The 26,179-nt window shown below is 38.6% G+C and overlaps 1 protein-coding gene across 2 annotated transcripts; it reads left to right on the top strand.

The window, feature by feature from the left end:
* The first annotated feature begins 982 nt into the window (after positions 1 to 982).
* Positions 983 to 25,957, top strand: ube3d (ubiquitin protein ligase E3D). Of its 2 annotated transcripts, XM_007565706.2 has the most exons (11): positions 984 to 1,091; positions 1,231 to 1,315; positions 4,113 to 4,324; positions 4,629 to 4,719; positions 7,091 to 7,313; positions 7,622 to 7,694; positions 7,798 to 7,876; positions 8,707 to 8,815; positions 9,319 to 9,485; positions 16,174 to 16,312; positions 25,559 to 25,957. In XM_007565706.2, exons 2-11 carry the CDS (start codon positions 1,239 to 1,241, stop codon positions 25,577 to 25,579), a joined length of 1,191 nt encoding a protein of 396 aa, XP_007565768.1. In that variant the 5' UTR covers positions 984 to 1,091; positions 1,231 to 1,238; the 3' UTR covers positions 25,580 to 25,957. The 2 variants fall into 2 exon arrangements, 1 of the variants encoding a protein (XP_007565768.1); XR_001664289.1 differs by lacking the exon at positions 25,559 to 25,957 and adding an exon at positions 10,899 to 10,968 and having other exon boundaries at positions 983 to 1,315; positions 16,174 to 16,259.
* Positions 25,958 to 26,179: the final 222 nt, after the last annotated feature.

Here is a 26,179-nt window from a genome sequence, read left to right as displayed (position 1 = left end):
TTTTAGAATGATAGATAAAACTAAATTATGTGCATTAAATTATGCCAAATATAATAATAATAATAATAATAATAATAATAATAATGATAATGATAATAGTTATTTTTGCTGCAAAAACCTTTTTATTTATTTATTTATTTTCATTTCTTAGCAAATTGAATTTTCTTACAAATCTGGGGGAAATTATTGTTTGTTTTCTTCTTTTTGAAACTTAAGTTTAAAACAAACGTTCCCTAATGTTTACAAAAATATGACACAATTACCGTAATTAATTTTTGGCTAGTGACATGTAGGCTTGATAGCAGTTTATAATTATTTTCAGAGTTAGATCATATTATGACGTCTGTTTTGATGTTTCTAAGCGGATGTTGCGCTTCTGTTTTCTCTTTTTTTTCGGCACTATGGGTCTGCACTATTTGTCAGCCTGCGAGATGATACGTCGGATAGGCGTGGTTGTATTTCAAAGACAATCACAACTGGAGTTCCGATGCAAAAATAATAATAATAAAAAATAAAAAATCATGACAATTTATACAAAAAGGGGTACAAAGTCTGTCCAGTTCTTTAAACTGGATAAAGGCAAGTTGACATGAGGTTTCAAATCTGGAAATTTTAGGTTAACATCTTTAATGAATTTCAATGTGATTTATTCTTAATAGTCTCCCCAGTTTGACTAATTTTGTCTGTTTTATTACGTTTTGATGTTTTTCATATTGGATTTTGCTTGCTACATTTATGAGGCGCTTCACCTATGACGTAGTAAAATTTATAAGTAAACTTGTACTTACTTCAAATAACCAGCAGTTCCATTTGCAAGGGTTAGTGTCCAATTTGACGATATAACTGGTAACAATGCATGACTGTAATGTATCAGTGTACCTATGAAATATTGTGATTTCCAGCTGATCATTGCTGTTCATTTACCTTTTCAGTAGTTGGTGACATAGTAAAATGTCATCGCTCTGTCAGCTCCTTCCATTAGAGGAAAACTCCACCCACTCAGCCTCCTCACCAATTCTATCCGGATCGCCCGCCGGCGGACTACCAACGAACAGTCCACTGTTGTCACGCTTTGACCAAGAGGATAGAAAGTACGGATTTCCAAGCCGTTATTACGTGTTTATTTATTTTTCTTAGAATTTTCTGAATCAAAGCCGCTTTAATTAGACACTGAATCTATGTATTTATTACTATTATCAATTTCTTCCTGGGCGCAAACCTTCTGAATAGCTGAAGACATGTCGGTGAAAACACATGGACTCGGAGTCTTCTTAGAGCTGAGAAAAAGGCTTCAAAGTGGACTGCTCGTTGTTGGGTAAAGGAATATATTTTTATTTTTATTTTTTACATTATCAGGAAGTGTTTGGTTTTATTAAGTTGCCATGTTCTCTGCAGCTAGGCTAGCTGGCGTTAGCTAACTTAGCATGACAAAGAAACAGACCAGAAAGGATTCACTGAGCGATATTGCAGATTATTTCAACATTAAGATTACATGAAGACCTTATTTGGACGTAATAAATATTAAGTCAATACATAATTCTTATTTAAACCTCGGTCTAACTTTACTTCAGTGTTTTAGACTTACTGTCCTGCAGTTTTCAGACGGAAACGTGCTGCAGCACACCTGAATTAAATGACTGCATTATCTCCTCATCAGGTTCTGTAGCGGCTTGCTAATTAGCCCTTCATTTGAGTCAGGTGTGTTGGAACAGGGCAGCAAACTTGACAGGTGGTCTAATCTTTGACTTAAAGTTAAACATTTGAAAGGTTTTACAAGGAAATTAAAATATTATTTATTTCGGGGATGAATTATGTTGTTTTTAAAAGTTTATTAAGACATAAATGTGCAGGAAAATATTGTGGTGGTTTTCATCAAGCTAAAACGTGAATTGCTAAGCATCATTCATAATATCCCAAACAGAAATCCGACCCCCGTCATACATCACCTATAGAAGTGTGTGGCTGCTGTAGACAGGCTGCCATTAATCCAGAATTTCACAGTTCAAGTCCAGCTCCTTCCATGTTTTTAATACGTGCAAACCTCTAATAATAAAGGTTTTACAAATGAACAATATGTGACTTAACACCACATGTATGAAGAATTTCATCTTGAAGTCTGTCTTGGATTCATGTTCAACAAAAGCTATTCAATTAAATTTTAAAAACGTTTATGAAGACACCTTCTGGACATATTGTATTAACTTGATTTGCAATTATATTAGAAGTGTAATCTGCTTTCACCTGTTAGAAAATATAATCACACTATATTCTGTGAAAATATGTGTCACTTGGGCTGAATTGAGATCTCAATTGATTGGTTTATATATATTTGCTTTAATATAATTTGTGCCTCACATTAATCAACCAACTAACTTATCTTGTAAAGTTTTATCTACTTTGACAATATCCAGATGTGTTTATGCTTTTTGTTTGGGTGTGATACCATAGATTCAGTTGGATTTCAGCATCGACTTTGACTAGGCCATTCTAACCATAAATATTGAAGCTTTTGCTCCATGCTTCCAGTCATCATCCTGTTGGAAGGTGAACCTATGCCCCATTTTGAAGGAAACACCTCCCAGAGCATTTTGCTGCCACCACCACGTTTCACTGTCGTTAAAATGTATCTTTAGTGTGTCACTTACTGCTTTTTAAATACACTGAAGTTTGTGTTTGAGACAAAATATAGAAAAGTAAAAAGTGCATAGATACTTTTCAAGGTACTTTACCACGTCATTGTAATCTCACTCTATTAGAAATAAAATGACTGTTTGAAAATGCATACAGAAACCATATTCGACTTAATGTTACTTTCTTTCTCTAATAATACGTTTTGAGAACGCTCTAGTTCTCAACTGGCTAGTTTTGTTTTTTGTTTTTCAAACGTAGTTGAGCACTGAGAAATTGTGCTTGTAATGCGCAAAAATACCACTAGATGGTGCCGTTGGGATTTAAAGAGGAACAAAGTGAACCGCTTGGTTTTGCCTCTTTCTATGAATGTGTAGCTACAGTTAAGTGCTCAGTAGTGATATTTGTTGTAGTTGTACAGTGTACGGAAGAATATAAGGAATAGCTACAGCATTAAAAATAACTATGAATTTATCATTTATATTTAAATAACAAGGGTGCAGTGTTTAGTATTGAGAGATGAAGGCATGTCCTCTCTACTGGAAAGGTCATCAGCAGAGGGTAAACAATCTGGAATGTAATTGATCTGGACAAGATTTCCACTTGATCTTATTTGCAGAAATCTCTGTGTCAAAAACGAAGCACAGATGTTTTGAACAAGTGTTGCATTCTTTTTCTCCCCCTGCCCTCTTTGAGCTAATGCTACTTATTAAAATTTTGTACAGTTTAGGTTTTTCATATGCTTGTAATGTGTGTACACTACTTTTATTTACCATCACAAACATTCCTTGGAGTAAGAAAGCACACAGCTCCTGACAGTCTTGTTGGGAGGATGCCTGATTTGTTAAGTCCAAGGTCAGATATTTATAGTAAGTGTCATTCAATGTGATTATAAGTTGTTGTAGCTCAGAAGCAATATTCAGTGATGTGGTTATAAATCGGCCTTCATTTATGGAGTACTTTTCAGACACGAGGACACCTAACTGGAAACCAAACAGCAAAAAGGAAAAAACAATGTTACTGTACAAAAAAGTGTAGCTCATAAAGGTCAGGTTGGATTGAAGGAATTAAAAAATAATTATGTTTATGAGGAAAAAGAGAAGGAGACACTAGGGAGAAATATAGAAAATATAAGAAGCACAGAGTGAAGATTATAAGTATTAATACTGAGCTGATTGATGAAAATCTTAATTTAATTAATTGCTCAAGTCATAAAACAAAATTTCACAAACAATATAATTAGACTAAGACTACATAGTCAAAGTCTGATATATGTTAAAGTAGTAATAAATTATCTTCATTTATAATAATTCCCCCAAAGAAAGATCAGTCACAGAACGATTTCAAAGATTATTTCACTCTGATCCATCCGGTGACATTTTATTTGTCTTCTTTCGATTATAAAATGTTGAGAATAGTGAGAAATGAACAGTCAAAACGGGTCCACTAATGGTGATCCAAACATCCCTCTTCCCCCACTCCAGGACAAATGTGGCCGGAGGTCCTGCAGACGTGGCCGTTTCCGTCGGAGGAGATTCCTCTCTGCTCGTCCGGACTCCCAGAGGAGAGCTGAGTCTCGCTCTCCCAGCAGGGGTCGCCTTCGAGACAGGGTCCTGCATTCACACACCTGTGGGTGAACCCAGCGGAGAGGAGCTGCACTTCAGGCTGCGAATCACGACAGAGCGGAGCAAGCAAGGTGCAGTTCAGGGCGGCTCCGGCATCAGCACGGCTTCCTGAACCAGTGGAGCAGATCGCTGATGAAACTGTAGCAATTAAAATACAAATCTTGGGCAAATTTCCTACTAAGTAACATTATCTGAAGTTCTTAAACTCCAGTTTTTTGTTGCCCTAACAAGGCAGGAGAAAGTTACAGCAACAGACCATCGGATTGATTCCCCCTCCTCCAACTACCTGCCATCTCATTGATTTTGTACTCAGTAGCAGAATGTTAGCACCGTTCCAACCAATCTGCCCTATTTGTTTGCTTGCCGCCTCCGCAGAGGGACCTGCCAGCATGATGGAGACTCTCAAAGCGAAAGAGACGTACAGCTTCCACTGCCAGGGCTGCACCACCCGGCTGCTGGAGGACAGGTGAGGGAGAAGACGGGACGGCGTATTTTTTATTTATTTTATTTTCATTTCATTTACAGCATCCTCAGCAGGAAGAGGACCGGTTCTTTATGGATGATGCGGCCCGCCCTCAAAAGCGATAGTCTGGGAGAGCAAAATTGATAGATGGCTCCTGTGGGGTGTTGTCGGCCTGCTGAGATGGAGTCATGCAGTGTGTGTGACGTAGACGGCCGCACCACCAGCTAAAAACAAACAGTTTTTTTGTAGGGGTGCATCGATATATTGTCCCCGATGATGATCATGATTAATTACAATGTTATTTTGAGACCATTTTTAAGTGATATATTGATAATGGCATCATAATGCAATATCGACCTCAAAAACCAAGAAACTTCAATTTTGTAACTGGAAATGGAAAATGTTTCAAATATCCAAATTAAACACAACAGCAAACAAAAAAAAAAAAGGTAACTGAAACAGGAAGAAGAACCACTTACACCCAAAACTATCAATACAATGGATTATGATGTCTCTGTAAGCAAAATTGACCTTAAAAAATGTGTATCATCAGAATGAAAATTGAGTTTATGTTAATTTATCATGTAGTTAATTGCTTATTCTGACAGGTTTACATGTGTGCTGCTAACAACAGTCACCCCTCTGTTGCCATTTTAGCGACTCAAAATCAGCGGCTCAGGCTTTTTAAAGATCAGTGATCGGCCAGAAATCAACAATCCTAACTAGGATCCATCCATCCATCTTCCCACTAGCCGGTTTTCTCTTTCAAATCTTGAAACCAAAATATTTGCCCAGTCATGTTTGAAAAACAGTCCATGAAAAGTGAATGAACAGCAGCCTATCTACAGTGGTTTTTCTGCTGGATGGTGAACTTTCACCCTAGTCTCAAGTCATTTGCAACATCTTGCAAAATCTTCCAGTATTGAAATGTTTTTGGATTAGAGGGCCACTGATAAATCGGCCTAATTCTCTTAATTTTGAGATATTTAAATGTGAAACCAATGTTATTTAGCAACTCGTCTGGCAAAAAAATAGTTATCCATCAAAATCAGAATTGGCAAATCAGGCTTTGTAAAAATTGGTTATGAGTGGCCAGAAAACTGCAATCGGTGCACCTCTGTTTATTTTTATCTTTTGGGAGTTTACATGGACTCTGGTGTTACTGCACCCTGAGATGAAAATGTCTGCCTTCTGTCTATGTTTCTCAGCTGCTGAATACTAAAAATAATTGAAAAATATACATTTTGAGACAGTGGTGCTTCCGATGGAGAGTGGGAAATATATCAGTTAAAAATCATGTGCTCACAAACGGGTCAACTATCATATTCGGTGTGCTGTGTGCACTGACTCAGAGCTAATTTACTAATATTCTGCCCTCCAAAGAATTTTAATAGAAGACACGATGCAGTCAGATGTTTAGCTAACTTAATTTACTGATTATGAGGCCTTGCAAAAGTATTCACAAACATTTTCACATTTAGTCTCTGTACCACCACAAATGTTAATGGATTTATATCTAACTAACCATAAAAACTTAATCGGTTTATTCTTTTAGAAATGGCTTTTGCAACTGCCCAACTATATAATTACAGCTGCAAACCTTTTTGGGATTATCTCTACCAGTTTTCAAATTTTGAAACCAACATTTTTGTCCAGTCATGTTTGAAAAAAAACAAAAAACAGATGGGATGAACTGGGCAGTCGTTCATTTATGGTGGTTGTCCTGCTGGAAGGTTAACCTTCTCCCCAAACTCAAGTTTTATGCCACATCTTGCAAGATCTTCCAGCATTGCCATGTATCAGGATAAGCTGTGCACCAATAAATCAGCCCCTATTTTTATCAATTTTGGGAGGTTGGCGATTGGCCAATTGTTGGATGTGAAACTGATCCTCAAAGGTCTGAAATTCAACCACAGTCATGAGAGAGGATTAGGCACACCTCATGTACCGATAGTCACCCACTATTACTAACTTTGCAAATTCCCAACCTTACAGACAAAAAAAAATCATTAGCCAAAATCGGAATTGGAGGCTCAGGCTTTATAAAGGTCAGTGATCGGCCAGAAAACGACAGTTGGTGCCCCATCTTCCCCTTTCTCTTGTAATTAAAGAAAACGATCGCCACAGCATGATGTTGCCTCTGCTCTGTTTCACTGTGTGGACGGTGTGTTCAAACATGATTCAAATTTAGCCTCATCTGAGCAGGTCATGTGTTTTTTCTTTACACTTTGTTGTAAACTGCAAACATTCATTCTTAGTATTAAGTTTCACGCCTTCTGAAGGAGTTGTGATTTCCTTTTTAACTACGATAAAACCAGAATCAGTCCACTGAACGTCTCTCTCGGTTGTGTTTTTCTTGTTTCCTTTCGTCCAGAGTATTCTCACGAGTTCTCCCTCTCCCCAACGGCAACTGGAACGCCATTGTGGACGACTGGTGTTGCCACCCGGATCCGTTCGCCAACAAGAAGCTGCTGCCCCGAGCCGAGGACTGTCTGCTGGGGGACACCTTCGTCCTGGTGGCCCGTGACGCCGGCTGCGACCACACTCTGACACAGGAAGTGAGCTCTGCCGGCGCTACCGACGGTCAAGATCCAAAGGTGAGACAGCTCCAGGTGACATTGAACTTCTTTGTTTTTGAGGGCAACAAAATGGAAAAGTTGGAGCAGTGCGTGCCTGTCGTCTTCACAGGCACGCTGTCCTCAGACTGCTCTGCCAGTTTAGTCCAACTCCAGCTCCAGATGAAGATTGATCTCCTCTTTCTTCCATTAGTCATTCCCCGCACGACTCGCGTGCTGCGTGACTGCAGCTGAAAGGAGCTGGAAAGTAGTTTCAGTGTCTGCCGCGTATCGTCCTTTCTCTCGTTCGGAAAGCAGCAGCTCACTTGTGATTTTGTTTGTGTGCACAGAAACCCTGTCACCGTTTGGCCCTTGTCTCCTGCGCGAGCTGTTCGTCGGTGCTGGGAGAGGCTGTCGCACCAGGTCTGCACCACTCCTGCTGGTTTTATTTTTATTTTCTGTTAAATAAAAAGGCCTATCGGCGGTGCGTCAGAGACTTTTTTGTTTACGACGCTGTATCTTCTAGGGACGCTGAAGCTGTACATCACCCAGGTGGTGGTGCAGCCCGCTGTGGGAGATGGAAGGCCTGACGCTTCACTGAACAGGCACGCTGCTGCTTTTTGTTTTTTATCTCCCTTCTTCATGGTGACACTTTAGAAACTCTGGTTAGGAAAATACAAGGAAACAAAAGGTCTGTTATCTTAGGAAGACGAACAGACTTCCTAGAGTCTGGAAATGATGGAGTTTTATTGAAGCACTTTGAGGGTCTGGATGGATATGAAAACAGAAAATATTACTGAGATATATTCATTCACTATTTATTCCTTTCTTTCCTTCTATTCTTTTACTCTTCTTTCTTTGTTTGCTTCTTCCTTTCTTTCTTTGCTTCTTTCTTTCTTTTTTCAAGTCTTCCTTCTTTCCTTTCTTCTTTTCTCCTGTCCTTCCTTTGTTTCCTCCCTTCCTTTCCTCCCTTTTCTTCCTTCCTTCCTCCCTTTCATTCCTTTTCTTTCTTCCATCAACCCTTCCATTCTTCATTTCTTTCTTCCTTCTATCCTTCCCTCCTTTATTCCTTCCATTAATCCTTCTTTCCTTCCTCCCTCCTTCCTCTCTTCCACCCCTATCCTTTCTCCTTTTCTTCCTTCATTCTCTCTTTCCTTCCTTCTGTCTTTCATTTCTTCCTTCCTTCCATCTTTTCTTCCATTAACCCTTTCATTCTTTCATCCTTTCTTCCTTCGTTCAGTCCTTCCCTCCTCCATTTCTTCCATTAACCCTTTCTTCATTTACTTCCTTCCTTCCTATTGTTCACCAGCATTCCTTCTTTCCCTCCTTCATCCCTCCTTTCCTTCCCCTCTTTCTTCCATGTGCTCACATGACTGACAGATATAAAATATCAGGACTGATGGAAATGAATGAACTTGTGTTTTTTCTTATTTAGATCTTCCTTCCTAGAGAAGACGGTTGCTGCCCGGCTGCTGGATCTGTCCAGCTCACTCAGCTCCTTCCACTTTTCTCTTCAGACGCCTGATGGGAAAGTCGTCTTACTGGTAAGATGGTGGACAGAATGAGGTATAATGTCAGTGGCAGTAGAATTGGTCAGTTCCAGTACACCATCAAGCCGCTCAGCTCTGACCACATAACGGGGCTCAGTGTGCTGAGCAAGCAGACTTTATCAGGGAATAAAATTAGAAAGGGAACCGCAACTGCCGGAGCGTTGCCACATTGTAATGTCTGTTCATTCAGTCTGACCTGCTTTACAAATGTGTTGCTGGCTGACAGCGAGTCATAAAAGCGCTCTGAGACTCAGGCGACCAACAGCACTATAATCAATCTGGTGTGAAATTGGATCAGATCGGGGCAGATCTTTTTACAATAAAAGGTATATGTTCTAGCTTTATGGGTTTCTCTGAGTCCCAGAAAAAGTTTGAGACTCATGAGACTATGAGAGAGTTGCTACAACACACTATAACAAACAGCCAAGTTATACTGCTATACATTTTCTTTAATTTAGTCTGCTTTTGTGAGTCAAATGCTGTGCTCCTTCCTTCAGCTCTGGCTGCTGAACGCAGACTCCATCATCGCCTCAGTCCCAGAGACATGCATCAGGGAGGGGGGCTCCAGCGGCCCCCCCGCTTCCCTCAGTCCATCACTCAGAGCTGCCAGAGCCCTGAAGCTCCTCTACATCAGCTGTTCCAGCGCCAGCACCCAGCAGAGAGAGTAAGTGAGGATGCTTAACACGTCCTCAGGCCTCATTGAATCTTTGTTTTCCTCTTCTTAATCACGGCTCTTCGCCTCCTGGATCACCCGCTCCGTCTTTACCCGTCACCAGATGAAAGATCGCAGGTGGACAGATTTTATTTCCTAATGGAACACACTACGCTGTCGTTCCCTGTTCATTATAGCATCTATTACTTTTTGCAGAAGCACTTGCCATCAAAACCTCCTATTCTCTTTTTTTATTATTATTATTTGGCTCCAAATAGTATCATTAAAAGGTCTTTTTATTCCCCGTTTATAACAAAAAGACACAAAACCAATTCCAACAACCTTAGATGGGAGATTTACACAAGGAGCAAGGTTATCATAGTTAACTAAAACTAACGAAATAACAAAAAGTGAAATTAAGAAAACATTGTCATTACCTGACATGAATAAAAGTGGCAGTTAATGGGGAAAAATATAACCATCTGAAACTATATCATACGTTTATAAAACTAATTAAAACATATTGAAATTATAGCTACAATATCCTTCTTAATATAGTTTTAGTGCTTGTGAATCTCTTAACTTTTAGAAAATTATCAGTTTTCTTGACATCAACGTTAAAAGGTATGTTTTCATCAATTACAAGTAGACCTGGGCAATACATCAGCAACAATACATATATTGTGATAGACACATGTGATCTATATCAATTTTCTGTAATTTCACAAAATTCCGATCAAAATTCCACACAGCATTCTGGGTAATGTAGGCAGAGGAAAAAATTCATACTCAACCTCTCACAGTGAACTTAGCTATATGGGTGGCATCAACTAACTCACTCTCTCTTCTGTTACCTAGCAACAACTCAAGTAAGCTGCACAGCAGCAGTTTCAAGTTTTGCCATCTTCCGTCATAGCTGCTTAAAAATAAAAAAACAACACTATGGGGTGAAAGCTGTGGATAAACAAGGAAAATAACGACACCAGTTTGACATTATTTCACATATTTAAAACAAAAGACTAATAACTATTAATATGGACTGATATGAACACTTATATTGTGATACGTTTATCAGCTGTATCAATATTTGTAGGAAGACACAATCACAATAGAAGAACATTTTGAGGATAAACTACGGAGTAGAACAGCAGACACTTTCTTTCTGTGGCAGAACACTTTAATTTTTGTTACAGAGTTGTTGCAATTATAACTTTATGTGGTCAAAAGCAGAGTTCAAATGCTCAAAAGCCTGTGCAGCTGTTGACAGTATCATCGGCGTAAAAACGGACAAATACGTTTGTGTCTGGTACTATGTTATTTATAAATTTAGTAAATAGTGTGTGTCCTGAAACTGAGCCTTGAGGTGCCAACCAAATCCACAATGCCAGAAAGGGATTCATTAACACTATGCTTTTGATGATACAGATAAAAAATGAACGAGTTGGAGAGTACAGTGTGTCGGGCCAAGATTAACCGTATCAGAGGCCTTCAAAAGGTCAGTGAAGAGGGAACACAGCAATTCTTGGTGTTCAATGTGTGTATAATGACATTAATTACTTTCTGTTTGCACTTTCTGCCTGATAGCTGTACATCTACCACGATGGTCAGAAAATTAGTGTTGTAATGAGTTGACAGCTACAGAAGCCTTAGTAATGTTCCTTTTTTTTGTTTGTTTATTTTTTAAACATTGTCCATCAACTGATTAGATTAAATATTTTCCGCATATGTTCTGAGAATCTCTTCCTTTCACAGTCTGTGTCCGGCAGAGCAGATCTGTAAGCACTGTGAACTTGGGGAACACCTGGATTGTCTTTACCGCCAGATATCTATAGGAAAGTAAAAGAAAGACGTTGCCATATCTCCCGGCATTGTTTCAGCTTACTAATTTGATGCCAAAGGACGGTAGCCAAATCTTGATCTTATGTATAAAAAGATGACACATGATTAAAAACAAAAATAGTCAGCCAAATAAAATAAATATAGAATATGGAAAAGGTCAGAGAAAAATCCATAGTGCTGAACATTTGAAAAAGTAAAACTCTGAGAATTGAGACTGTTGTTACCCAACACTGAATGCAGTTAAAACTGCAGGGTTTGCTGCCTACTCTCGTCCGGCCCTTTGTTGTGTCGGTTCATTTTTCAGAGCCTCCTGTGAGACTAATGTTGTGTGTTTGTGAGAATTAATAGTTATGGGATCCATTCCAAATCCATTCTGGTTTTGCTAATTTACAGTTAGACCATTTATAAAGGCAAGATGTTGCAAAGAAATGAGCACTGCTCAGTTTGCCTGATATTTTTGGGCGAAACATTTCTTCAGACTCGACCACAGACACTTGAGACAGAATCCTGAGCAGTTGCTGCAGCTCTCACAGCAGTTTTTTTTTAAGCCAAGAATCACCTCATGATAAAGACGAACCCAGCACATTTTGGGGCCGATTTTATAAAGCTAAATTGAGTTTAAAAATTAGGATTTTTCTTTAAGAAATGCATTTCTTACATTTTGATAACATTCAAAATGTTTGTTAGCTTTTCTGTTGTAAGTCAGAGGTAAATTTTTCTGCTAGAAGTAGAGATGACATCCCTCTGTGTGTGAGAAAGAGAGAAATCCCTGAAAAAACACGGTTTTAATTTTAAACAAAAGCAAAATGGACATTTTAAGCAGTCCTTAGAGCGCCATATTGCCAGTTAGCATCACAAATAAATCTGTGTCTGTGTGTGTTGGAAGATACAGACAGCTACATTAACTCAAGAGATTTTCAAAAAGGTTGCCAACATTTACATGTCCAGCAGAGATGTAAATTAGGGATGGACCGATTTGAAAATCGGACCATCGCCAGTATCGATTTCTGATATCAATATTGCTAAAAATCGATATTTCCCGATATTGTATATATTTCCCTACACATTTGACATTGTGTAAAAGTTACAACACCACCTATATAGCTTTTCTGCTTCAGTATTACATTCCCATAATCCTGTGCTGCATCCCCATCACATGGCCAAACAAATACCTCATGAACAGCTTGTTCCACTCTTCCTCCTGAAACACAAGACGACAACAAGATGCAAAATTGATAATAGTGGCCCAGTTTTGCTCATTGGACCAATATTTTTAATAAGGTCTGCATAAGGGTCCTTTCTGCACCTAAAAAGGTTGAAACTAAGATGACCGAAAGAAGCAAAAGTACAAACTTCTCTCTGTTCTAGCAGTCTGAATGAACAGCTATCTTCCTTCTGACTTCATTTTTATAACCACCTGACTGATACTGAAAACGGCCAACATGGCAGCAACAGTCTCCACACTGAGGAGTGGGTGTTGTTGGTGCAAACTGGTGGTGTTTGGTTGTGGTGCATGTCGGTTCAGATTGATGAGTGTGCAGGCACAATGAACCATATGAGGAAAAACACTGTCCCATTAAAACTGACTTAATAAATCAGTCTGTTAACAAAATCACCCTTCAGTTCAGCTTGTTAATATTTCCTTTCGGCTTGACTGCATCGCTGAGAAACATTTAATAAAGACAAACGCCCGACTGCTAATTTATTTAGTTTGGTGAATATTGGGAGATCTGTATTAACTAATATGTAGCAATGTTTTATCATGAACTATTCAACCTTTTCATCTTTTAATTGAACGTAACGTTTGGAAATGCAATAATTAAAAATGTCATTTGAAAAAAAACCCTCTTAAATTAGGATTCTTTCCCTCTGTATTCCAAGTACTATGGTGGAAAACAAGGTCTTGTGACAACTCTTTTACATTACCATCACTGCTCCAGCGTTTTGCTTGCCCTCCTCGGATGTGTAGATGAATTCTGCAAGATCAGTTGAGAATTACCCGACTAGAAGACGCTTCCACCCTCATTATTTTCAACTGAATCAGCACTTAACATCCCTCCTCACCTCCCCCCGTCTCCTCCGTCTCTCTCATCGTCCTCATCTTCCCTGCAGCCAGCAGGCGTGAAGGCAGAACACGGAGGTTTTGTTGTTTCCTCTATTTTGACAAGCCCACCGGCTGACTGACAGAACGGGTAATTACTTTGAGACAAAACTTCACTATAAGAGAAAGCGGTCTTCTCAGGCAAAGCGGCGCGCCTCACGTTGAGTGATGTGATTTACTGTAAGAGTTGAGTGACGCATGGGAATGTGAACGCGCTGGATGCTGGGAGACGTACGGCTGTTGCAGTCAAACTTTGACATTCTAACTTTTCACCTTCGTGCTCCAGCTCCTCACAGAGAAAGAAATGCTCATATTTGCAGCTCAGCATCTTGTAAATAGCTGTTCAGCTCCCGATCGCTCGAGTGCGACGGTGTGTTGATGTGTTTAAAAGAAACATGGCTGTCTTGATTTGCAGAGGGTAACAATAACATATGTTTACTCTCCTTCACCTGACTGAGTTGTTCATCTACCAAGCTTACCGATATTTTCTTACTCAGAGGAAATCAGTAAGTGACACATTTAAGCTGCTGTCTGATTTATTTTATTTCATTTTTTTGAAAAGACTATAGCCACATTTAGGGTTGAAATGATTAATCGAATGAATTCCTTATTGAGATAATCGTCAACAAATTTAGTAACTGATTAATTGTTAACTGGAGTATACAGATTTAAAAAATTGCCCAAGCTGCAAATTGCTAAGGGACTTTTATGGATTACAGGATATCTATAATAAATTCAAACATGTTCACGACGTTCTGCTTTAACGTTTACTGCAGTTGGCTTGGAATAATTCCACCCTAAAAATACAACGGGGATTTCATGTGATTTCTTGGCTTTCTCTTTTTAATACATTTCCAAAACACTCAAAAAACATTTCCACATTGTCATAATTGTGGGCAGAATTTTCTGATAAGGTATTAATTTAAAGCAATTTGGAATAAGGCTGTAACATATAATGTGTGGAACAGTGAAGCAGTGTGAATATTTTCTTACTTTGTTGTGTGTCGGACATGCGCAGGAGCTCAGCTGGAGTGTTTTGATATATAAAACCAGCATGAGAACGTGGAGTTGATTGATGGCCACATCTCCGGATTATAACAACCTTTACATTACTCAAGACGTCATCATTTCACCCCAAACTTTTCCTAAATGTCACCTCCTTCTCCCACTTTCCTGCAGGTATAACTGACTCTTCCATTTCCCCTCTACATAATTTACTAGCATCCTTCATCACTCACCTCTGACAGTTTAAATTAAATGTTATGCCTGGGGAGCTGAATTCCCCCAGTGATGACGGCCTTCCTATTTGGGATATGGTCGGATGCAGTCGGCTGCAGCTGGGGGTTACAGTATGTCTTGTTTAAACTGCCAATAATTGGCTGGAGAATCAGTGAGCCAGGGCCTAAGTGGATTAGTCTTGTCACCTATGGCAGAGGCTCGAGGAGGGCTGAGTGAAGTGCGTGTCGTCGTCTTTTAGCGCTTTACAAAAGTATTCATACCTCATAAGCTTCTTCACATTCTCCCACAATTGCAACCACAAATCTCTTGTATTTTGGGTGCATTTAAGTTTATGTTCCTACACAAATTAGCTGGTAATGGTGAATAAAAACAACCTAAAATACAAAAAATCAAATTAGTGAATAAACAGCAACATGGCAACCTAGGAAAATGGACAGCTTTGTGATGAAGTTACGTCTAAGCCATAATCAAGCTAAGTTTATGGAACAAAAATGTTATTTTTTTTCTGAATTGGCATGTTTCTGTTAAGCAAATGTATTTTTTCTAATTCCAAATTTGCACAGTTATATGGTTAATAGAAACAGTCAGTGTGTCTAAAATGAGGATGAAAACGAGATATAACCAGAAGCAAACATGGAGAAGCAACATTCAGCTTCTATGCACCACAAATCTAGAACAAACTTCTAGAAAACTGCAAAACAGCCGAAACACTGAGTTCCTTTAAATCAAGACTAATATCCCACCTGTCTAGAGCCGCTTTTGAGCCATAATTAATGAAACATTGAGTAACATGTATGATTTGTATTGATGTTTTTGACAATGGCACTCGATAAAATGCAATGTTTGTTCTCAAATTGTTGACTCTAGGATGTTTATGTGACTTTTTATTTTTGTGTTTTTATGATTGAAAGCACTTTGAACTGCCTTGTTGATGAAATGTGTAAATGAACCCGAATGATTGATATAAAGTTGGAGATGTGTCAAACATTTGCTCTCTTTATAAGCAATACAATATACTGGGATATTTAATTTTCCCAAAAATGAAGCTTAAGTCTGCCCAACAACTATGTTTCTTATGTTGTCCTTTGAAGTAGTTGCACACCTAAAATTAACTGATAACCTACTGTACGTGATCTCCAACAACATCAAACAGCCACCTTTTAATTTGTAATTATAAAATATTCCACTTCTTGAAAGCTATAACATGAATGTATCTCGTGAAAACTCATTTGTTATAAAAGTACAAATCATCTACCCAGTAATAACAGTACATTATCTCATGCTACTCTATGCAAACACTCTGTCTGTACTAGTGAAGGTTGAATCCCATTGTTCTAGGGTTAGGGTTTAGGTTTTTACTCTTGCTATCCACTATAGTGCAAATTCTAATTATGCCTCATTTTTCTCTGTGTAAACTAAGTTGAACTAGCAGACTGAATGAGACTTCTGTGCTTCGTCTTGGTTGTGTAATGCTGATGCACTCACAGTAAACCCCAGATCCTCTATGTTTGTTATTTTCAGGATTGTTACTAGTTGGGAGGTCAACTCCATCGGACACCCCATGGTCCTGCCACTGCAGGTGTGTGAGGAGCTGCTGCAGGTGATGGATGAAAGCAACTCCACGCTTCCTGCCTCCATGCGCTGCATGAGGTCCTATGAGGTGAGGCGTCTACAGAAGCCTCCGATAATGACTGCAGCATGCGGCGGCTTTGCATTATCAAGGATTTCTTTTAATCTTCCCAAAACTTTTGTAGCGAATCGATGTTTTGAATCCAAAGAGACGCTGTGGGTCGTCTCATTGATCTTTATCCTTCTGTAAGAAAATCTGTTTTTAGCTGACAGCAGTCATTTACTCGCTCTGTTTTAACCTCCGGCAACTTGTTGTTTTCTGTACTCAGTGGTGCCTGACAATGTTTTCGTCCTGCCTTAATTAATTTCATGATTCAGAACTTTCACTTTGCAGTTTTGCTTTGGGGATTAAGTGGAACAACTGTGAGTTTTTACTTATTTCATCTCTTTTTCTGTACGCTTGCAATTGTGCTAAATATGTTGAGTTAATCCGAGTTGCGAAGAAGACCCCTTTTGACTTGATAATAGTTCAGTTTGCTGACATCTCTGCTCTCAAAGCTGTTTTTAGCTTGGTAACGGGAGGGTAATTAACACTATTATCCTCAACTTCCTGCTCACAATGTGAGGAAAGTAACTCCTACGCTTTAAAGTTTCCTTTCTGCTGAGTATAAAAGGTGGAGTGGAGACTTATGACTAGCTTCATAATGCAGTTATAACTAAGGCTGGACAGATTGCAGTTACCTCAGCAATCGCCGATTTTTAAAAAGCTTGACCTGCCGATTCCGCTTTCGGCCGATACTGATTTCTTTTGTTGGAAAAGTTGCTAAATTGGTAACAGTGGGGTGACTATTGTTAATGGCGCATGTGCAGTTGTGACCTGATAGGCTGATCTACATAAGATAAGATCAGTTTAACATGTGAGTATCGGCTGATTACTCGAAATTAAGGACATATTATTAAAACTTATTGAAACTTCCTAGTTTTTTCACAGCGTTATATTGTGTTCAAAACATTCACATTCAGAATTTTATACCTTTTTTCAATAACAAGCAACACATTTCCTTCCATTTCCATATTCACAAAACATAATCAATATTTATTGTCATTGTTATGGTAACAACGAAATTACATTTGGGCATCATCTGACAAAGGCCAAGTGCATAAAGTCCAAAATTTGAGCTCTGCTTATATTTGTAAAGGAACTGACCTGTCTCCTTATATGTTAAAGCTTCCTAACAATAACTATCAATGATTCAGCCTGAAAAGAAATGATCGTCACCCATGGAAATCGTCGGACAGTATTCTGATGCTTCATGAACTCTGATGTACTGCTGATGTCAACAAACTAGTTGGACACAGATGCTAAACTTACCCAGATCCTGGTTCCGTTTGTCTGACGTAGAAAATACTCTTCTAGCTTCTTTGCTTTAGCATCGGAGAATGAACTTTTGCAGTTTCCATGATATCTTCTTTTCAGACATCATTGCCGCAGTCACTCCACAAATAAGACAAAGATTTGTAAAATAAATAAATAAATAAATCTCTTCTCACTATTCTGACATTTTGCTTGTTACTTCTTTGGAAGCACCAAGCTGTTCTTCCTAAAAATTGCTGCCTCATCAGCTAACTCAGCATTTAGTGAGGGGCTGGCTTACACTCAAATTTTAGCTCTCATCTTACACCTTGACATGTCTGCTTTCCAATTTTTAGATTCAGTAATGTCTTTTTTTCAAAATTACATAAATGAAAAAGTTATTTTTACAAAAGCAACACAAATCAGCAAATAGGGGAACTGAAGTAGTCTCTGGGGGTGACCAGGTTCCTGCCGGTGCCATATCTGCTACTTCTGATCTATGTTGTTAAATTAGTCTGGAAAAGAAGAACTTTTGTTTTATTATTATTGTCATTTTCTGCTGTTCGGGTGAAACTAGCTCCCTTTCGCTACATCATAAAACTGTGTTTTTGTTTTTTTATGACGGGAGTAGGAGGTCTCCTCCCTGAAACGATAGAAAAGCAGAGATGGAGCACGACAGTGTTGACTGAGAAACAGTGAGAGATGAACTGATGCAGTTCAGCACTTCCTGATAGGAGCTGCATGCTGTAATCTAGAAGCCAGATTGTAGCCTGAGATGGACTGGAAGTGTCTTGAGAGATGCTGTTAAGAAAATGCTTCAAACTCCTGGGTGACAGAGGTGGAGGACGAGGCTGACGAGAAGATGGAGTAGCTGGTGTCTGGATATAAAGAGGCTGAATAGTCGAAAAGCATTTTAAAGCTGCTTTTAATCCAATTAAAATATGCTCCGTTTGTATTTCCAACGTTTTAGAAACTTATTATTCTCTATACATCATCAACATGGATACCAAGAAAGGATCATTAATATGAAAGTTTTATTGCAGTTGAAATAGAAAAGGTTTGACTTATTAAGAGTTATGGTTGTAAAAAAAATGGCATAGCATCATTTCTTTTCTGAAGCTGCAACGAAATATCGGATTAAAACACCAACAGGCTTCATTTATTCATTTTTAACTAAAGGCTGGCTCACAAAGCACTATCAAGTTTTTTCAGCATGGTGGAATATGTCTAAATAGAGTGCTTTTGGTTCAAAAGACTATATGTACGTCTGAGACTTTTTTTTCTTCTTTTTTTGTTGAAGTGTTAATCAAAGTTTCTCAGAGTTGCCCTGCTGTATTGAGTCAACATTTACAGAAAACTCTTGCTGAATTCTTGCTGACAGTTTGTTTTATTACATAAGCATTTAAGAAGTTCTTTCCACTTTTACATAGTTTTCTTGGCAGCATTTGGGATCCTAGTCAATACTGGTACTGCTTGAACTGGATTCCTCCACACTGAACAGATATAAATATATATATTTTTAAAGCTTTATGAAGATTTATGACCTCTTGCGTTTGTGTGAAAATCAAAACAGGAACCTTTTAAGTACTGTTTTGGGATCAGGAACCAGAGTGACTAAAACGAGGTAAAAAAAATTGTGATTTGTCAAACATTTACTCTGTAAACAAAACAAAAAAACTGGGATATTTAAAAAGTTTTAATTTTTCAGATAAAATCTGCTCATGAATTGTGTATGCTGTGTTGCCTTTTGAGTCAATTGTATAGTTACAAGCCTCATATTAAACAATACTCTAAAAATAAGTGATCTCCAGCAACACCAAACTGCCGCAGTTTTATTGGAAATTATAAAATATACGACTGCTTGATTATTTCTACACAATGTATTGTGAATATATCATGATCAGGACTGTTTGGAGAGCAATAATTATTGACCAATATATTATACAAATCCCGAAGTTGTATTTTTCCTTCTATTCAGCATTTAGCCACAGGAGTAAAAGTCACATGAGACATAAATGACATTGCCAAAAAACTTAAACGTCACATAGACTAGGAAGCACAGATTAGAAAGAGGATAAAAAAGAAAATTGTAATATATCGCACTTGATATCATTGTAATATTTACCGATATTATCGCCATCACAAGATTTTCTAATACCATGCACCCCTGGTATACATCACACCTAAATTTAAGAACTTTAAAAAGCATCTATGTAAAAACAGTACTGTCTCATGCTAACCTATGCAAACACTGTACTAGTGAAGGTTGCCCTAGGATCATGTTGTTTTGGTTTTTCTTTTTAGTTGACATGTTGCCATACACAGGAATTGCTTGGTAAGATGTCTAGAATGACTCTTGACAATCACTTTGCTGACCTCACATTTACCTCTGAGATGTGATGCAGCATCATCACAGGTGTTAAAAAAAAACTACATCATCGAACACGGCGGTAGCACCACGGCAACTTTCAAAATGCTGTCCGTATTCAATGCAGCACTGTAAATTTTAACCCAGATAACATGAGCAGCTGCATTTCCATTACAAATGTGCGCAAAATTTTAATAATGCCAAAAATCACAATTTTGCAATTGTGTTGTTTCCATTAAGAAAGAGACAATTAAAATCACACATGAATAAATTTATTCACACTACAAGTCATTAAAAACATGCCTCATCCTCTTACCACTTCCATGTCGTTTTCTTCATCTTCCATTAGTAATAACAGTTGTTGATCATGTTATTTTTGTGATGTGAGAAAGTGTTTCCATTTCAGCATTACAAAATACACTAAATTTGATGCAGCAAAAAGAAAAAACACCTCATCCTTGCGCAAAAACATGTCAAAATTACTGTTTGAAGTAAGCAATTTTATTTTTCTAATTCCAATTTGCGCAGTTACACGGTGGATGAAAACGACTCTTAATTACACGTAATCATAAATGTTATGTGTGTCGCATGACGTGTTACAAAAAAACCACTTAGGAGCATTTCTACACTCCAAAATGAAAGGGCAAAGTTAGAAGCCACAACTATATCATCATCCATTTAGCTCACTGGGGCACTAGGACATCAAACCAGAGCCATACCTAATGATGTTGGTACCACTTTCATCATGACTAGTCTAAGTGTCTGCTGTTTGAACTATGCCTCTCAAAAACTCGTGAGCGTGTTCATTTCACAGAATGTGGCCATTGTTCCCATCAAGAACATGTTCATAATCATTCCTCTGGTGGGTCAGAATGTCTCAAATGAGTCCTGCAGCCTGAGAAAGATAAATCCTTTTATATATGAATCTAATGTTACTGTAATATCCTTTTTTTTTGTTGTAAATATTAAAAACTGTACATGCTTCGATGAACATCCACAGCATCTCCTCACCATTTTCTCTATGAAAAGCTACAGAAGCCACCCACCACAGCCTGTCCTCTCACTGCGACGAATCGCTTTCTGCAGGGAGAAAAACGCTGACCTGTGCCAGTTGGTGAGTTTTTAGTTTAATTTCAGCCCCAGTCGGTGTCACGACCGGGCCTGCAGAACGTCTGGGTTGCTGCTCTCCTCTCGCCACCGCCGGCGTAATGGGCTGCAAAGTAGATCCAGTTCAAGAGCGTCGCTCTTCTGGTCAGGGGAGAATAAAGAACGGTGCCTGTCTTCCTCCTCCACCCACACTCACTCCTCCATTAATCTCCTCATCACTCCCACAGAGATGTTAGAAACCGGGTGATTTACATTAAAGAGATGAGCAGGTGCATCCACAGATTCTTTGATTCTTTTTTTTTTTTTTTTTAAATAAATGACCTCCCCCAACCTGCTGACATCTAGAACGATTGTTCACGCAGCAACGTCTAACAGGAATTCATCAACTGAGCCGTGGGTGTTTGACGCCGTCCTGTTTCACATCAGTTTTTGGACCCGAAACGTCCATCAAACATTTAAAGCACCAGCCACCTCGCCGCTTTCCATGACTTCGTTTGCATTCCTGATGGGAAAGTAGAAGCTGTTTAAGATATTAATCTGTCACCTGATATCACAGCTGTTTATCACCTACTTTACGTCGGTTTCTTGGCACATGGCCTCGTCGCAGCAGCAGATGGAGTGGTGAAACAGACGTTAATAATGATGGCTCAGTTCTTTCATGTTTCCGTGGAAACAATCCGGCATCGTGCTACCTCAGTCAAGCACAGCGAAGTCTATCTAGAGTCAATACAGTTGTATTCAAACTAATGATGCACCGATATGAAAATTTGGCCAGATATGAAAATTTGGCCATATACTGTGGTATATACTGTGGTATATACTGTGGTATATACCACAGTATATACCACTGTATATACTGTGGTATAAACAGTGGTATAAACTGTTTATACCACAGTTTATACCACAGTATAAACAGTTTATACCAGTTTATACCACTGGTATAAACTGGTATTGTTTATACCAGTGGTATAAACAATACCACTGGTATTGTTTATACCAGTGGTATAAACAGTATTTACCGATTATATATTTTCCCCATCCATTCAACATCAAAAAATAAAACTCAGGGTTGTTGATCATTAAGAAATGATGACCAACCTGAGAATTATGGTCCCAGTTAGGAATAAACATATAAATAAATTAAAGACTGAGGCGAACAAAGTAAGATGTAAAAAAATACATCTTACTTACCATACTATCAATCAGTCAAGTTTGTTTGCATGAAGGCAGGAAACGGGCAACTCAGAGTGCTTTACATCACAAAAACAAAAAGTCATAAAATCATGCTACAGTCACCAATTGACCAACCAGTAACAAATACTGCATTTTGTCAAGTGACATCATCAGAATCATCAATCCACGTCAAATATGTTGGTCAGTCTTCTGGTTTTTATGGTTCAAAGCAGTTGGGTTTTTAGCCTTGATTTAAAGGAACTCAGTGTTTCAGCTGTTTCTTCAGTTTTCTGGAAGTTTGTTCCAGATTTGTGGTGCTTAGAAGCTGAACGCTCAAAGAAAGAGGTTGGAAAATGGCATACACTGTATGGCATAAAATTAAATTAGTATTTAAATTTTATATTTAATCCTTTCTTTTTTTGTATTTAATTTCTTGTTTTTAATTTTGATATATTGTCACCTTGCTAAAGTAATGGCTTAAGTACTCTTTTGCAAAAAGATGATATAAGTGGAGGGGGGGGATCACTTTTGGGGAAAAATTGACCTAGGCCGTTACTTTAGGAAGGTGACGATATTGATTTTTGTTTTATTCCACATCGTTGTACATTCTTTAAAATGTATTACTTTTTTAAATTGCTGTAGATTTATTCTCCTCCCATTAACGTTCCAATTTCTGTCCCTTTTATTCATCTCCCACAACTACTTTCCATTTTTCTGTTTTGCTGTTGTCATATGTATATGTTTTTTAATGCATAGAAAATATTTGTTCAATTTTTTATTTTTTCATTTTCTTTTTGGTACATTTTTTGCACAAAAGCCACTATATTTATTTCTGTAGCTAATGTCAGTAGCTGGTTAAAGGGAGTTTAGCTGATCCAGACACACCCATCGATGCAACAACGTAGCATCATGTAATTATATAGGCCAGCAGCCTTATTATCTGTTTCAATGTCCTCTTCCCCTGTTCCTTTAATCGAGTTCTGCTTGTCCTCGCCCGTCTCGGTCTGTTTCCTCACATGGAAGGAAACATTCTCCATGCCGCCTGCCAAGGTTGAAGTGTTTTGTTTGATAAGCACCAAGCATCAAAGTCTGGGATCGCTCACCTTCCTTTACCAGCAGCCCTTTGTCACTGTCTCAACACCTTTAATACCTCAGACATTAAATAACCACCTCCCGTTTGGAGGAAGAAGGCATCAACTGAGGGGGTTTTGTACAGATGGAAAATTAAAGTAGCAAACACAATCTGCACTAACAACTAGATGTCTTACCCCCAACATTTTACTGGTGTTTCATATTTTATCAAATCATAGATCCAGAGCGCCCTGAAGCATATAATGTTCAGTTTAATGGGCTGACCTACAGTGAGAAACCCTGAAAGAGCTCAAAGTTTGTATTTCACAGTTGTAAATGCATCTGAGAAGACTTTTTGTGCATCTTCTCATAAGACTGTCATTGATTAACAAGAAGGGGGCGGGAGAGACGGACTGTAAGCAGGAGAACTAGCTTTGTGTCAGCGATGCTTTAACCAGTCACCCGGCTTCTGATCTTTTCAGTTTGTTTATGGCAACAATAACTTTCTGTCCAAATCTGGCCCTCCACCTCGTTTTCCACAAATTAATTTCAAAATCCCATGACTATGTGAAATGTAGGAAATTTGCCACCTCAGAATGAGAAGCATTGTCTGACTGTTTCTCCAGATTTTTTTGAGATGTTTCATCAGTGAGATCAGTTTTGAAATCAGCCATGGCGTCTTGCAAAGTTGACATAATCAGGTGCTTGTGACTCTGAACACACCACCCCCCTAATTACACATCCTTGTGACATTGTCATGATGTGGGAGAGAGCAGAGATGCTGGTCGGTTCTTGAGAACCGACCAGCATCCCCTTCTAAATCCTTGTATTTAGAAGGGGAAAGTTGGAGAGGCTAAAGAAGATGAGGTTCGCTGTCCAGTCTCTGTGCTACAACAGGGTGTCTGCTCTTCCTTAAAATGTCTTAAAAAAATTTAAATTCATGTATCTAAAATTAAAAAATGTCCTTTTAATACATTAATCACAAACCTAAAATGTTGTCGTGGCTGGATTATTTAATCTTGTATTAACCTGCTGACAAAGTCTACTACCACGATAAAAACTGTTTTCATCGCAAGATATAAAAATAAACAATTTTGTTTTCTCTGTAACTAATAGCAAATATCAAGCTCCTACCGGATTCATAAACTTTCCCACAATTTCAAGGTCTAGTCAGAACAGAACCTGTTAGCCTAGCCTTCCCTCTGCTCTAGCAAGGAGCAAGTAGCATAACCTACCCTTCCATCATAGACGAAGTTATGCTGTTAGCCTAGCATAACCTAGCCTTCGATCTGCTCTAATAATGGGTTGTTAGCCTAGCTAGACTAGCTTAGTCGTGGTTTTTATTTATTTTTTGTGGGTCTTTTTTGTTAGGGAAAAGTTTGAGTCGCACACAGACATCTTCACTGCGTTCTGTGATTTGAGAAGCTTAAGGCTACTGGTTACAAGTTGCTACTATACCTTTGCTAACTAGCTAGCCATTTTTTTTGCACCCATCTATCGTGGTTTAGGTGCAAATTTATGGACATTTAGCTGGATGACATTGGTCTTTGCCACTGCCTCGCCTCATAAAACAGTGTCTTTTGTTGCAGGTTTTCTCATTGAAGGATTATTTTTTAAATTTATTCTCACAGCTTTCCCATTTTAAATCCAGTTTTTCATCTAATAATAGATCAACTCTCTCCTGTTGGTCCCTCCCACCTCTCTGCTGCCCAGACTCACAGGCCTCTGGTCTCCCAGTCACCCCCTCTCGTAGACTCCCTCTGTCCACTTCACCTCTAAGTTGCCATTTTGTATCATTTGTATGAATTACGGTGGATGCGCCTGAGCGGTGAGCAGACACTGGCACAGGGACGGAGAAGACAGGGCCTTGAGTGTGGCAAATGCCCTCATCCATCATCCCAATATAGAGCCCTCAGTGGAGCGCAGCCATTGTCTGCAGCAGGCAAACACCCAGGAAGAGCAGATGGAGGGAGAGGACGGCGCTGAGCCCGTTTATTTTTCTCGCCTTTGTTTATGAGAATGTGTTTTTTTGAAGTTGGTTAGATCTCTACCATCTGTTTTTTTTTATTATTATTATTTCTGAAAACGAGTCAATTCAGATATTTTGTTGCTGTCCTATAAGTAGAGGAGAGGGAGAGATGCAGTACTCCTGAGCTTTAAGGGAGGTGTTCAGGAAGCATTTTATTTTTATTCTGCTTTCTGAGATGTAAAGAGATTTCTATTTGGTGAACTTCTTCCTGTCTGAACTTGAACTTCTTCCATAGGTGGCGTACCTGAGACTATGAGATCTGAGGGCACACCTAGAGACTGGCAACTCTACTGAGTGTTTTTGAAGAGAAGACGATGCCCTGCTGCAGCTGACAAAGGAACTTCTGAGCTTCAGTGTGTCTTCTTTTTTTTCTGTAGGGATTCAGCTCAGTGTGGAATGCAGAAGTATGAGATATCCTGAGCATGGTGTGGTTTTCATGTTGAGACATGATGCTTCCAAGACTAACATCCTGGCAGTAGTAAAACTTGAAAGACTTGAGTTTTCTGAGAATTCATCACTTCACTGTAGTTAATATTTTTTTAACGTGTATGTACAAGTTCTTTTTTACCATTATAATAAACATAGTCTGTTTTTTTTAAACAAAAAAAGTTGTTTTTGATTTGCTAGAAAGGAATGTTGGTGTCTGTGTGGAACTTTGTTCTTTTACTAGGCTGTTAAAGTTTCTTGTACTGGCAGATCAGTCTGGGAGTTGATGAGTTTTTTTCCTCAATATGCATGTAGAAGTATATGATTCATGCTGAACACCTCTTCAGACATTAAGTCAGGTCACATCTGATTGCATAGCACCTTTAAACAAGACAGTTCAAAGTGCTTTACATGATAAAAAACTTAATAC

Source organism: Poecilia formosa, unplaced genomic scaffold (assembly GCF_000485575.1).
Source record: "Poecilia formosa unplaced genomic scaffold, Poecilia_formosa-5.1.2 Scaffold0, whole genome shotgun sequence".
In the NCBI taxonomy this organism is placed as follows: Eukaryota; Metazoa; Chordata; class Actinopteri; order Cyprinodontiformes; family Poeciliidae; genus Poecilia; species Poecilia formosa.
This window is presented reverse-complemented; position numbering and strand designations above follow the sequence as displayed.

Bases quoted from the DNA above. Each gene is read 5' to 3' on its own strand.
- ube3d (XM_007565706.2), top strand. From the start codon at position 1,239: ATGTCGGTGAAAACACATGGACTCGGAGTCTTCTTAGAGCTGAGAAAA. The intron at 7,314-7,621 runs GTGAGACAGCTC...TTGTGTGCACAG, and splicing joins CCGACGGTCAAGATCCAAAG to AAACCCTGTCACCGTTTGGC. The intron at 8,816-9,318 runs GTAAGATGGTGG...TCCTTCCTTCAG, and splicing joins ATGGGAAAGTCGTCTTACTG to CTCTGGCTGCTGAACGCAGA.